Source organism: Crocuta crocuta, unplaced genomic scaffold (genome assembly GCF_008692635.1).
Source record: "Crocuta crocuta isolate KB4526 unplaced genomic scaffold, BGI_CrCroc_1.0 scaffold194, whole genome shotgun sequence".
NCBI classification, from domain to species: Eukaryota; Metazoa; Chordata; class Mammalia; order Carnivora; family Hyaenidae; genus Crocuta; species Crocuta crocuta.
The window spans coordinates 2,426,584-2,439,083 of record NW_027530084.1 but is presented as its reverse complement, the minus strand read 5'-3'; the positions used below and the strand labels follow the sequence as shown (position 1 = coordinate 2,439,083).

The following is a 12,500-nucleotide window of genomic DNA, read 5'->3' as shown; positions in this document are numbered from 1 at the left end:
TTCATCATAGTAACGTTTGTTTGAAGGGTTTGACTGTCCCTGTCTGTATCAGTGACCTGGGGCAGCTGCTTGAGCCTGTGAGGTCCATTTGGTCATTAAAGGTTTAATTTTAGGCAGGGAGTATGTGTGCCAGTGAACCTGCTATTGGTTCATTATTATTGAATCAGCTCATAAAGAAATATTCAAAGTCTTGATGCTCTCAGGATGCTCCAGGGCATGTTTACAAATTAAACAGCTTTTTTTAAAACCATAAAATTTATATAAGTGTACCAGCAATATTTAAAACACCCATGAGGGAAATGGCAGCATTAAAAGACAGTTTTTGCATGTGTCTGAAAACCTGCTTACAATAGACAGAATTTGCAGAACTCTGAATTTGCGGGATTTTTCTTCCCCTAATTCCAGTACTCCATGAGTATATTTTACAGGGATATGTTAAGACATTTGAGGTCAAGAGTTAGCCTTGAGTTATATATGCTTGGAAGTGAATGGCACATAAGAATGTGTATTTGTGGACTGATTAGAATCCTTTTTCTCACTAAGTAAGTTCCTGGCACATAATGGACACTCAGAAAGAAACTGAGGAATGGGTGAATAAAAGATATGAAAGAAAAGATTCATGGTTATATCATTTGCCTCAGAGTATCAAAACAGGAAGAAAAGTAATCAGCTCAGACAATCAGTCATTATTTTAGTTGTCTCAAGCCAGATAACTTAGTTTATGTATATATTTTCCTTGCCACCCAGTAAACTGAGTTGAGATTTCAGGGGACTTATGGACATGACTTCAAGTATTTTTAGTGAGAGACTCGAGCCAAGTGAAGAAAGTGTATATGCTGAGTATTATGCAAAAACAACCAGGTGTATGTCTATATCTCTCCATTCATTCATTCATTCATTCATTCACTCATTCATTCTTCTCTGACTTGGGATTTAACAAAGCCCACAGACCTTAAATTACTGAGTTAGAATTACTGGGCCCATTTCTGTGAAAACAGGCTCATCGTAAGGGCTAGTTTATAATCTACAACAGATTATCTGTCATGCTTTTATTCTTACTTTATGACGTGAAGTATTTAGTACTGTGTAATAAGTTTCTTATGAATCACAGCATTTTCTCAAAATTTACACCAATATTGCACAGTACTGTGTTCTATACAGTCTGAATTGCGCACCTTTATGATTAGTTCAAAAGAATAATTGAATTGAGGATTAGCTCCATCTCTTGGTGGCACCTTGCCATCATATTAATTCTGTATATGGTCTAAATATTGTAGTTTGCCAAGCACCGTCACATGATTTCTCTTTCAGTCCTCTCTAGACCCCTGTGATGTAACTAATACGATTCTTGTTTTACAGATACTGAAGCTGAGCCTCAGTATGCTAGTGTTTTTCATAAATGCCCAAATAAGTTAGGTTGCAGAAACAGATCTTTAACATCAAGTCCTGCCTCCTTCTTTACTGTGTCACATTCACCTCTGTGGGTGCTTACCAATTAATGGTTGAAGGAACCATCAGGTTTTCCTGGCAACTTCAGTGGACTTTGCCCTGATAATCCATCTTCATTGCATGTAGTATCCAGGAAATACAAAATATTGTGACCCATGTAGGGTCATTCTAGTCCTATTGCCAATGGGATATAGCAGGGTTTTATTCTCTTGACCAGGTAGGCTTTCTGTCATTTTCCAGTGTTCTAACAATATGAGCTTAATATCTCACTGAAAACATGCAGAGTCTCTTTGATATTCAGAAGGATGTCATATATAAATATATAGACACTAAGATTTTACTTATTTTATTGTTATCAGTCCAGCTTCAAGTAATATTCTGATGTCATCAAGGGTTAGGTGAGTGAGTATTACTTTTTGGCTTAGAGACCATTATCAGATTATTGGAAGGCAAGGAGAAGAAGTTATTTCTAATTGTTCCTGCATTTTGCTAACATAGGAGGAGATCAAGGGTGGGTTCCATTTTCCCTGCAGCATCACTGGTACAGGTGATTGTGGTTGTCGTCATTGCCCTTGGGTATTTTTCCCACCTGAAAATCTTTGTATATAAGTATATTTCAATACAGTCCTGAGGTAAAAATTTATGTGATTGGTTTGCAGAATGTTTGCCTTGATATATAAAATCTCCTTCTGAGATTTTAAATAAATAGTACCTTGAAGCAGTTGTCTTACAAATTTGAAATGTGTGTTCTTTTGCTGAGATTATCTTGTTTTTACAAGAGGTGGTAACTGTTAAGTGGCATAATATGCTCTGAACAAAGTTGTTCCCAGGGAGAAAAAGACCATGATGTGACCTGATTGTCTGTCTGTGCACATAAACATGCATGTATTTCTGGTGAGTATAGAATTATAGACAAAAAAAATCATTTTGTTTTTCTGAAAGAGATTTATAAAAACTATGTGCTGTGAAAATCTGGGACATGGATACTAGACCTAGTGATTAATTGTGGTCGCCTCTCCCACTGTTGAAAGTTTGGAGGATTCTACTTTACAATACTATTTTTGGTGATCTGTAGGTGACACACATCCTAGAGGTAGAAGAGACTCCCTCATCAACTCAATATTATTGAGTTCCCAGTTTTCACAGGGGAAAAGGGCATCATAGGATACTAACCTTATCTTTTTTTCCTATGTTTATTTTGTCTTCATTTTGATATCCAACACTTATAAAATCCTTTTGAAATATCCTCTTGTGTTATAAGACTGAACCAAAGGACAACTCAGGTCACTTTTTGTTTGCCCTCTTAAGTACCTGGAACACCCCTTGGTCTCAAGGGATCTTTCTTTTGATGCTCTGTGGCATGTAATTAAATATAAATATAAATATAAATATAAATATAAATATATATATACACACATATATATGTGTGTGTGTTATTACATGTTTCATGTATGTATATATGAAGATGATTATCAGGAACAATTTTCTTTTGTTTTTCAATTTTTATTTCAAAATAATTTTAAACTTAAAGAAAAGTTACAAGAGTAGGAATGGCACAGAGAATACCCATATGATCTGCCAATTTCTTAAATTACCTCATTTGCTTTATCATATGTTCTGTCTCTGTCTTGCTCTCTCTCTCTCTGTCTTTATAAATATCTAAATCTCTATAGATATATATCAAGAGAAAAAATACAGGAGGGAAAGAAAGAGAGGGATGGGGAAGAGAAATAAAGAGCGTTTTCTGAACCATTGGAAAGTAAGCTGTATATATTACATATATATTTTAAAATCCTATAAAAAAACATAACTATTCCCCTTTATGGAAATCCATAGTAAAAGGCAAAAGATTTATACAACTTGAAAAGAAACCAGAGTATTACTAGGCATGTGTTTTATCCTAAAGATGAAAATAAGAGCATTTTTTAGTCTCCAACTTCATAAAGTGTTAAATGAACAATGAAAGAATATGTGTTATCATATCTGCTAAGCTGAATATTCTTTTTAAAATCTGCCAGGTCTTTTTTTCTGACAATATATGAACCTTGAGCCTCATCAGATTTGATTCTATTGAAGTACATTTCTTGAGGAAAAAATCGCCTATGTGTCATATATAAGTCTGTAGTCAGCTATAATGGTTAATGTGTAACCTCCCTTGAAAAATCTGTTTTACAAGCAAAATGTTGACACAGTTTTAATTATAGCACTCGAGTGAGCACTGTTATAATTTTTAATATTCCTCCATGGTAACATTTTCATTGTTCTGGTAGAGGAAAATGCTCTGATCCCGTGTTCCTAGTTTCTGATGCTTTAGGATTTTATGGCAATGTTGTCTTTTTGAACAGAAATTTTTCATTTGGTCTCAAAGAAGAGAATATGGACACAAAATCTGGCACATTTATTTATTAACATGAACTTTCCCCTCCGTGGCAGTCATTACTCTGGTTTAAGATGTCCCTATCTGGACTTCACATGACTCATGTTAATGTGGTGAGCTTCTATGTAGTTTAACATGGTAAGTCTCAACGCCTGCTCACTCATTCTAGGGGAACCGTCCACACCTACAATCTGAAGGAATTGTGTGTATTTTTAGGAAGGTATCTTGCTAAAGTTTTATGTTTATTAGGATTTAAGGAATTGTGAGATAATGGATAACATACTGTTCTCTAATGCAATGTGTAATAGTCAGACACCATCCCTGTGAGGACATGGATTGGAAGATGGAGAGTTTGCTTGATACTGCGCTTAGAGAGGGAAGACTATCCATGCATCGTCAATCAGTGTATTAGAAGATGTTTCCATGGCTTCCCACCCCGTGTTGGCCAAATGCTCTTTAACATGCCGGCTCTTTTTGGAGGTTCAGGAATGTCAGTTGGTTGTTGATTTGCTCCTGTGCCCTTCCTTTGTCCCTTTCTGAATTTGCAGAAGTGTGGAATTGATGCTGCCTCTTGGGCACTGAGGGGAGACTGGTGCCCTGGCTTATCTCAGCGGGATGACAGGACTGGCAAAGATATAGACACTTGTGCCTTCACAGCGTGGGCTTCTGCAAGAGGGAGGGCTTAGTTCGCCCCTTCAGCAAAGCTGTCTGCAACAAAGTTTTAAATAGGAGAATAATTACAGGTGCCCCTGGCCAAGGGGGCAGAATAAAGCTATGGGCAAAAATATCAGTCCTTGCTTACTCAGCTCTGGCTGATAGTGCTGTGATAAGAACATCCTTTTCAGTGAAAATTTGTGAATCAAGACAAAGAAATCGTGCTTTTGAACAATGCATTAGGACTTTATCTTTTGTTACCGTTGATTAAAAAAAATTTGATCTCTCATCTCATGAGAACTGCCTCTGTAAAGGACATTTTAATATACATTTGCAAGACATAGAGTACTTGTATGGAAGAATGCATTGATTGTGTGTTCTTGGATTTGGGATGACTTTATAATTCACATATTTTCCAGGAAATCTGTGAATGTAAGATTTGTTATTATTTTGACATTACTTTGGGGTCATGTTGGTTAGTACGCATACATGTTGGTTAGTACACATACATACAGACATCCATATATAAGCATGAGTTAGACTTCAAAACAGCTGCTGCTTTGAAAGGATTAGGAATTTTAGATTTCAGAACAGCAGCTTCTGTCTGAGTGTGTTTGAGCATGAACAATAAAGGAATGTGGATGACAGTCTGAGGATTTGTAATATTAGGAATGTAATGTTTGTTCATATAATTGATATATTTCTGAAATACAGGAGTAAATTAAATATTTTAATTGAATTAGAGTAAAATTTGTAGAATTTAGGATTATATACTATTATATTTAGGAATATATATCATATATCATATATTCTACTCCATAGAATGGTAATTAATGGGGATATACTGAGAAAACTAAAAGAAAAGGATTGTCTTTTCTATATATTTTTGAGCCAGATTCAGTTAACAAATAATGACCTAGAATTAAAATACATACTCCTTAAAAGTAAAACAATAATTCAAGACTCAAAGGGTGCCTTTTACTTTGAATACTTATTCTTTAATTACACACTCTTTAAAAGCATTAAAAGCATTTTTAAAAGCATTAAATATATGCTTTTTATGTTTAAGTAATCCATAAATGAGACTTATTGAAAACTATTGTCCACCTATCTTCAAGCAAAGAATACTTAAAAATACTTGATTTGTTTTTAATTTAACTCTAAATATGGAAGTTATGTTTGGTCTTAATTATATTTGCCTGCATTCAGTGTTAAAATAATTACTGATAGAAAAGTAATGATGGGGTACCTGGGTGGCTCAGTCAGTTGAGCATCTGACTTCAGCTCAGGTTATGATTTCATGGATCGTGAGTTCAAGCCCCACATTGGGCTTTTTGCTGTCAGTGCAGAGCCTGCTTTGGATCCTCTGCCCCCATCTGTCTGCCTCTCCTCTGCTTGTTCTCTCTCAAAAGTAAATAAAAAAAACATTAAAAAAAAGAAAAATAATGATGGTGTGATACAATAGAAAAACAGTTGTATAATTTCAAACCTGGGTTTGTTTTTCCTTTAGCTTTTTTTCAGCTTTAATTTTAATTAATTTATTTTTGTAGTTTCAAGTTTTTATGTAAATTCCAGTTAACATACAGTGTAATATTAGTTTCAAGTGTAGAATTTAGTGATTTATCACTTCCATGCAATACCCAGTGCTCATCACAAATGCCCTCCTTAATGCCCATCACCCGGTTCACCCATCTCCCCAACCCACCTCCCCTCCAGCAACCTTCAGTTTGTTCTCTGTCATTAAGAATCTAAAAAGCTGGAGTTTTACTTCCAGCTTTTCTACTAATTAGTTGCATAATGTGAGGTAAGAGAGATACGTTCTCTAGATTTGATTTCTGTTTGTAAAATTGAGAAGCTTGAATCAAATACCAAGTGGATACTGAAGTTTTTTCTTGCTCTAATATTTTATTTATTTGAGGGCTTACAAGACTATGATGTTCATTGCATTGCCAAGAATCTCAAATAGAGGTGGTCGGCACCAATCATGTGAAGGAGTAAAACAAGGGTCTTATATATGTAAGTCTAGTACACTGCATGCTGATGTGTGACATTTTGAGAGCTTATAAGGACTTTAGAGGAAAGCCATAATGATTAAATAATAGGAAACCAAAACCTGTGATAGGTAGATAATTACATAGGGAAATTGATATTATTTGTTCAAGAAGAGTATGAGAAACAGTGGAAGAATAATTGAAAATAACTTTCCCTTTTTTAAAAAAACTTTTAATGTTTATTTACTTTTGAGAGAGAGGGACAGAGTATGAGTGGGCGAGGAGCAGAGAGAGGAAGACGCAGAATCTGAAGCAGGTTCTAGGCTTTGAGCTGTCAGTGCATCGCCTGATGTGGGGCTTGAACCCATGAACCCTGAGATCATGACCTAAGTCAAAGTCAGGTGCTCAACTGACTGAGCCTCCCAGGCAACAGTAAATATTTTTTCCCTTTAACAAATATTTATAGCCTAGTGTCTGCAGGCATTCTCCTTATCAAGGATCTGAGGATGAGATGAGTTGAAGCTAGAATAAGCTGTAGCAAATGCTCCTTGTAGAAAGGAACAATTCTCCAACAGGGTAGGATGAATTAGACTGGATCAGGCATAGTGCTTGGGAGATCTCCTGTAGTCTTGTGTGTGTGTGTTTTTTAAAAAAAATTTAATGTGTATTTATTTTTAGGAGAATGAAAGAGCACCAGTGAGGGAGGAGCAAAGAGAGGGAGACACAGAATCTGAAGCAGACTCCAGGCTCTGAGCTGTCAGCACAGAGCCCAATGCGGGGCTCAAATTCACAAATGGTGAAATCATGCCCAGTTGGACTCTTAACCGACTGAGCCACCTGGTTAGAGATGATACTATCTTGTGTTTCATGTGGTTTAGGAAACATCTTGCCTAATGGTACTATTTGTGTGCTTTCCCAGATAGAATCTTTAATTTTTTCCCACTCTTGCTGGCTTTGTCACCAAAAACAGTGGGAGATAAGACTTTTGCTAATTGCTTCATTTTTCTCCTAATTAAAATATGCTACAGTTTAGAGCAATGGGGATATCAGTATGCTAGAATAAGTAAGATAGAATAGGATTTCAGCCTTCCCTGATTTATGCTTTTTCAATGTAGGGTGATTAAAAACCACCAGTTCCACCTAAGCCCCAGAATACACTACAAAGCTAACTGTGCTCTTTCGGTTCTGTGATGCTCCAGTGATGAATCCACCTTTTGCTTACTACATTCTTCAAACCCCTTAAATGGGCCTCAGTGAGGTCCATAGTATAGAAGTGATTTTGAGGTTGTTCATTGTTCTGAAACTTCTTTGCCATTTCTTTAATTATTTGGATAAATAAGAGTTATCCATGCTTTCAGTGGTTTTTCTCTTTTACATTTTTACGAAAGTAAAAACAGTATAATTACTCCTTTTTTTAAGTGTTTATTTAAATTCCAGTTAGTTAACATACAGTGTAATGTTAGTTTCAGACATATAATGTAGTGATTCACCACTTCCATGCATCACCTAGAGCTCATCACAACAAATGCAGCCTCAATCCCCATCCCCTAATTCCCCCACCCCACCTCCCCTCTGGGAGTTTGTTCTGATAGTTAAGAGTCTGTTTCTTGGTTTGCCTCTCTCCCTCTTTGCTTTTCCCTTTGCTCTTTTGTTTCTGAAATTCCACATATGAGTGAAATCATGCAGTATTTGTCTTTATCTGCCTTTTTTTTTTTTTTGCTTAGTATGATATACTCTAGCTCCATCCTTGTTGTTTCACCCTTTAACATTTATTTATTATTGTGAAAGCAGAACTGCAGAGTGTTTACATGATTCACTATACGCTGTCAGAATCAGCTGTTGATTTATAGACCTTATATAACCAAGGTCTCAAAATATGCTGTCTTACCTGTAGTAAGATCTTACCCATATCTTACCATGTAGGAAATATATTGCTCTACCTTTAATACTAAGCTATAAGTATCCTATATTTTTACTAAAACATCCAACTTAGACTTCATTTGATTTAAGCCTTCTTAATTTTGAAACAAAAGATTCAATTTACTCTAAAAAGGTAGCGATTTACTCTTCCGTGAATGAGAATCTATCTGGGACCTCCTGACTCAGTGTGGTCTATGGACCAGCAGTGTATCTATCACCTTTAGATGGTTAAAGATGCAAACTCCCTATTCTCTTCTCCCCACTAATCAGAAGCTGTGTCTTGACCAGAAACCCCAGTTAATTTGTGTGCATGCTAGGTTTGGGAAGCACTGGATTTAAATCTATAAATCACACTAATTCTAGCCAAGGTTGCTTTGAGGTTGGTGTCAGAACAGTTCATTGTAAATTACATTTACCTTGAATTTGGAGAAAAGATAAACCCAATAACTGTGAATGACTTGTGTAATCTGAAAATATTTACAATGATAAAATTGTGCAAGTTATATGAAGTCGGTGAGAAATTACAAATATTGGCAAGAAATAAGATAAAAATTATCCCAGAAAACATTAACTAAATGTTTGTGCACAAAACATTCTATAATGCATAGTATTGAGAAATTGAACATGGAAAACCTCATGATACATGTGATATAGACCTAATAGTAGACAGAAATTCAGACATTAATCAGTGATAGGTCACAGTTGTCATTGTTCCACTGCCAGTTTGATTTGTTAGAGATTTTCTTAAAGGCAGAACCTAGTTGTAGCTGTGTACTTTTCATGCAGTAAGAGACACCAATTGCTAGAAAAATAAAAACAAACTAGAGAGTGTTAAGATATGGATTACAAGATTGACTATGACCTAGGAAGAACTGATGTATGAGGGAAGAGAAAAATAATTAAATGGGCAGCACTGTGCTCTAAAAAGAGGACATTTATCTAATGTTTCACTCATGCGGTCTCCTGCAGTATTCATATGAAAGTTGCAGAAATATTAGGATGTAAGGATGCTGAGAAATCTGTAACAGAGCAAAGCAGTATCAGCTAGAAAAACTCATTTAAATTAGGAGCAATATCAAAGATTAAGTCTCAGAAAATTTTACCTGGTGCATGAGAAAGGGCTTTGAATGGATGACTTTATCCCTGAAAACTTTTGAAAGCTCTTTGGGCAAAGAATGGAAGATTGTTCATTAAATTGTTGAATTATCTTCCCAGGGAAATGATTGGAATGCCATTCCTCAAAATTTCTAAAATTAGGGTGGAAAAAAAATCAGGAAGTTGCCTATGGGAACCCTCTCTACTTCTGGCATATTCCTCCTGGTGATTGCTTAGTGATGTTTTTCTTCTACAATATCTTTGATTATTGTTCATGGTTACCATACACAGATACATTTTTTCATCAGGTTGGTATCTTATTTAAGTTAAAAAAAAAAAAAGCCAGCTTCTAGAAAAATAGCTAGAGAATGTCAGTCATCTGCCCTCCATGCTGTCTGCCTCCTTGCCAGTGGTAGGCTACCTCGGATTATTTTTTCATTTGTCTTCACTACGTAGTTCATCAAGAGATGCAATTTAGTATATATTAGAAGTGATTTAATTTCCTATATTCTCTTCATTCAGAAAGCTAAAAAGGAAAGCCCCAAATATGCCTTGTCTTTTGGAGCCATTTGTCAAAATGAGTATAGAAACTCTGTATGAAGCTCTCAAATGAAATCATCTAGTGCTTCAGAGAGTTTCATGATCCTTTTAATCCAGTTGAAAACCCAGCTCATGTTTGCCTAGGAGTAATGATCCAAGAGCACTACATTTCCTCTATCCCCTCTGAAGACTTTTTTTCCCCAGTGATGCATATCAGCTGAAAAGGGGAGCCAGAACCCCAATTTCATTGGTCATAAATAAACCACAATTACTTAATATTCTAATTTATTGCTTTACTTTTTCATGCTAATTCCTTCACATTCACATTTATATTATCTAGGAAATCTAGATTAATATAGGTGCCACTAAGGACAATTTGTATCAAATGTGTTGTTGCCTGGAGATATTAGATATATTTCATGTTGGTATGTAGGAAAATCTGCCAAACTTAAATATTAAGTCACATTAATTAAACTACATAATGTGCTCTATAACATGAGTTGGTTTTTTGTTGATAGTATTTTCTAAATTATTGTACAATAACGACTTTGTATACCTTTAGTTTGAAGAAATTCTATATGTCTGTAGCCCAGAGTTCTTACTTTTTTTCCTTCTTGAAAGAAATCTAGACCTAAACAAAAAGGTTAAGATTACATTTCACTATTGTGTCCATAATACAAAGATAATCTCCTCCATATCCTGTTCTGTGAAAACGGGTCTAACAAATGGCCAGTATCTTGTATGTACAGACAACAAATGTTTCCAAGATAAAAACTCATTGGGAAATAAAAATAAAATTGATGGGTTACAGTCTTTTTCTTCTCTTGTTTCCTGACTGATTAGACCTACCAAGGGGTCTAATTAGTACCAATAGGACTAATGTCCTATTGAGTCTCTCCCAAGTATACCTCATGGTCTCAGGTGATCTCATATTTTCATATGCGCTCAAATTGATACAGCACCTTGACTTCTGGGCTGACATACACCACTTGTACTGTGGTGACTCTGCTCACCATAGATATTCCTAGGGTGGGGTGTACCAAGCCTCTTATGCATGAAACAAGGAGACAGGCTGTTTAACAACAGTGTTCTTTTTCTTTGAAAAGTGATTATTGTTCATCCCAAGTGCCACCTTAAGTCTTTGCTAGTGATACTTAACATTGCTCTTGACCTCTACAACAATGCTTGAGCTCTTTTGTGTCTCTGCTGATGCAGAAAAAATATTCCTCAGCTGAGTACCAAAATATTCTAGTTACACTATTTGTAAGAAAAAACATGTATCTTATCATACATTTATAAAGTGCCTGAAAGAATACAAGGTGACCTGCCTGTACACCATTGCTTTGCCTTGCTTTCTTACCTTACCTTTGCGTTCTCTCATCCCCCTTCCTCCCTCCCCCCTCCCTCTGTTTCAGCTAGCCGTGAGGTGGTTGGAACACAACTGCCATTACCAGTACATGGATGAGCTCCTGCAGTATATCCGCTTTGGCCTCATGGATGTGGACACGCTCCATACAGTTGCCCTGTCCCACCCCCTCGTCCAGGCAAGTGAAACTGCAACAGCTCTTGTCAATGAGGCGCTGGAGTACCACCAGAGCATCTATGCACAGCCCGTTTGGCAAACTCGCAGGACCAAACCACGGTTCCAGTCAGACACTCTGTATATCATTGGTGGGAAAAAACGTGAGGTCTGTAAAGTCAAGGAACTTCGGTACTTCAATCCTCTTGACCAGGAGAATGCTCTCATAGCTGCCATTGCCAACTGGAGCGAGCTGGCTCCCATGCCCGTGGGAAGGAGCCACCACTGTGTAGCAGTCATGGGGGACTTTCTGTTTGTAGCAGGAGGAGAAGTTGAGCATGCTAGTGGCCGGACGTGTGCCGTGAGGACTGCCTGTCGCTATGACCCCCGCAGTAATTCCTGGGCGGAGATAGCACCCATGAAAAACTGCCGGGAGCATTTTGTGCTGGGTGCCATGGATGAATACCTCTATGCAGTCGGGGGTAGAAATGAACTACGCCAGGTTCTGCCTACAGTTGAGCGATATTGCCCCAAGAAGAACAAATGGACTTTTGTGCAGTCCTTTGACCGATCCCTTTCATGCCATGCTGGATATGTGGCTGATGGTCTTCTTTGGATATCAGGTAGAACATGCCTCATATGTTGGATTTACCAAAAAACACTTTTTCATTGTGGCATAAATTTAAAAGTCGAGTATTGGTAGTCATGGCCATGTATAATTGAACCATTGAACCAAGGATACCATTTTAGCTAATTAACATTTATTTGCCGAGCACCTCCTCTTTAGAGAGCAATGTAATTGGAAAGAATAGAACTTTCTGTGACTTTTTGAGTGATTAGTTTAAAATTCAAGGTGGAAATTAATGGCCCATCACATCCTTTTTTAACTAAACCTTCTATTGTTTAGGTTATCACTTTTTGATATTCATGGATTGCCTTGCACACCTTGTGGCTT

At 36.7% G+C, this 12,500-nt stretch overlaps 1 protein-coding gene across 5 annotated transcripts in view; it reads left to right on the top strand.

Annotated features, from left to right (window-relative positions):
* Positions 1 to 12,500, top strand: part of KLHL32 (kelch like family member 32) — a 113,831-nt gene that overhangs the window by 42,210 nt on the left and 59,121 nt on the right. For 3 of the 5 annotated variants that reach the window (XM_077764733.1, XM_077764732.1, XM_077764730.1), the window contains one exon: positions 11,442 to 12,168. The exons of 1 other annotated variant lie outside the window; for it this stretch is intronic. In XM_077764733.1, coding sequence (XP_077620859.1) covers positions 11,484 to 12,168 — 685 coding nt within the window. In that variant the 5' untranslated portion in view covers positions 11,442 to 11,483. The remainder of the gene's footprint in view (positions 1 to 11,441; positions 12,169 to 12,500) is intronic. One more of the 5 variants, XM_077764731.1, reaches the window with a different exon arrangement.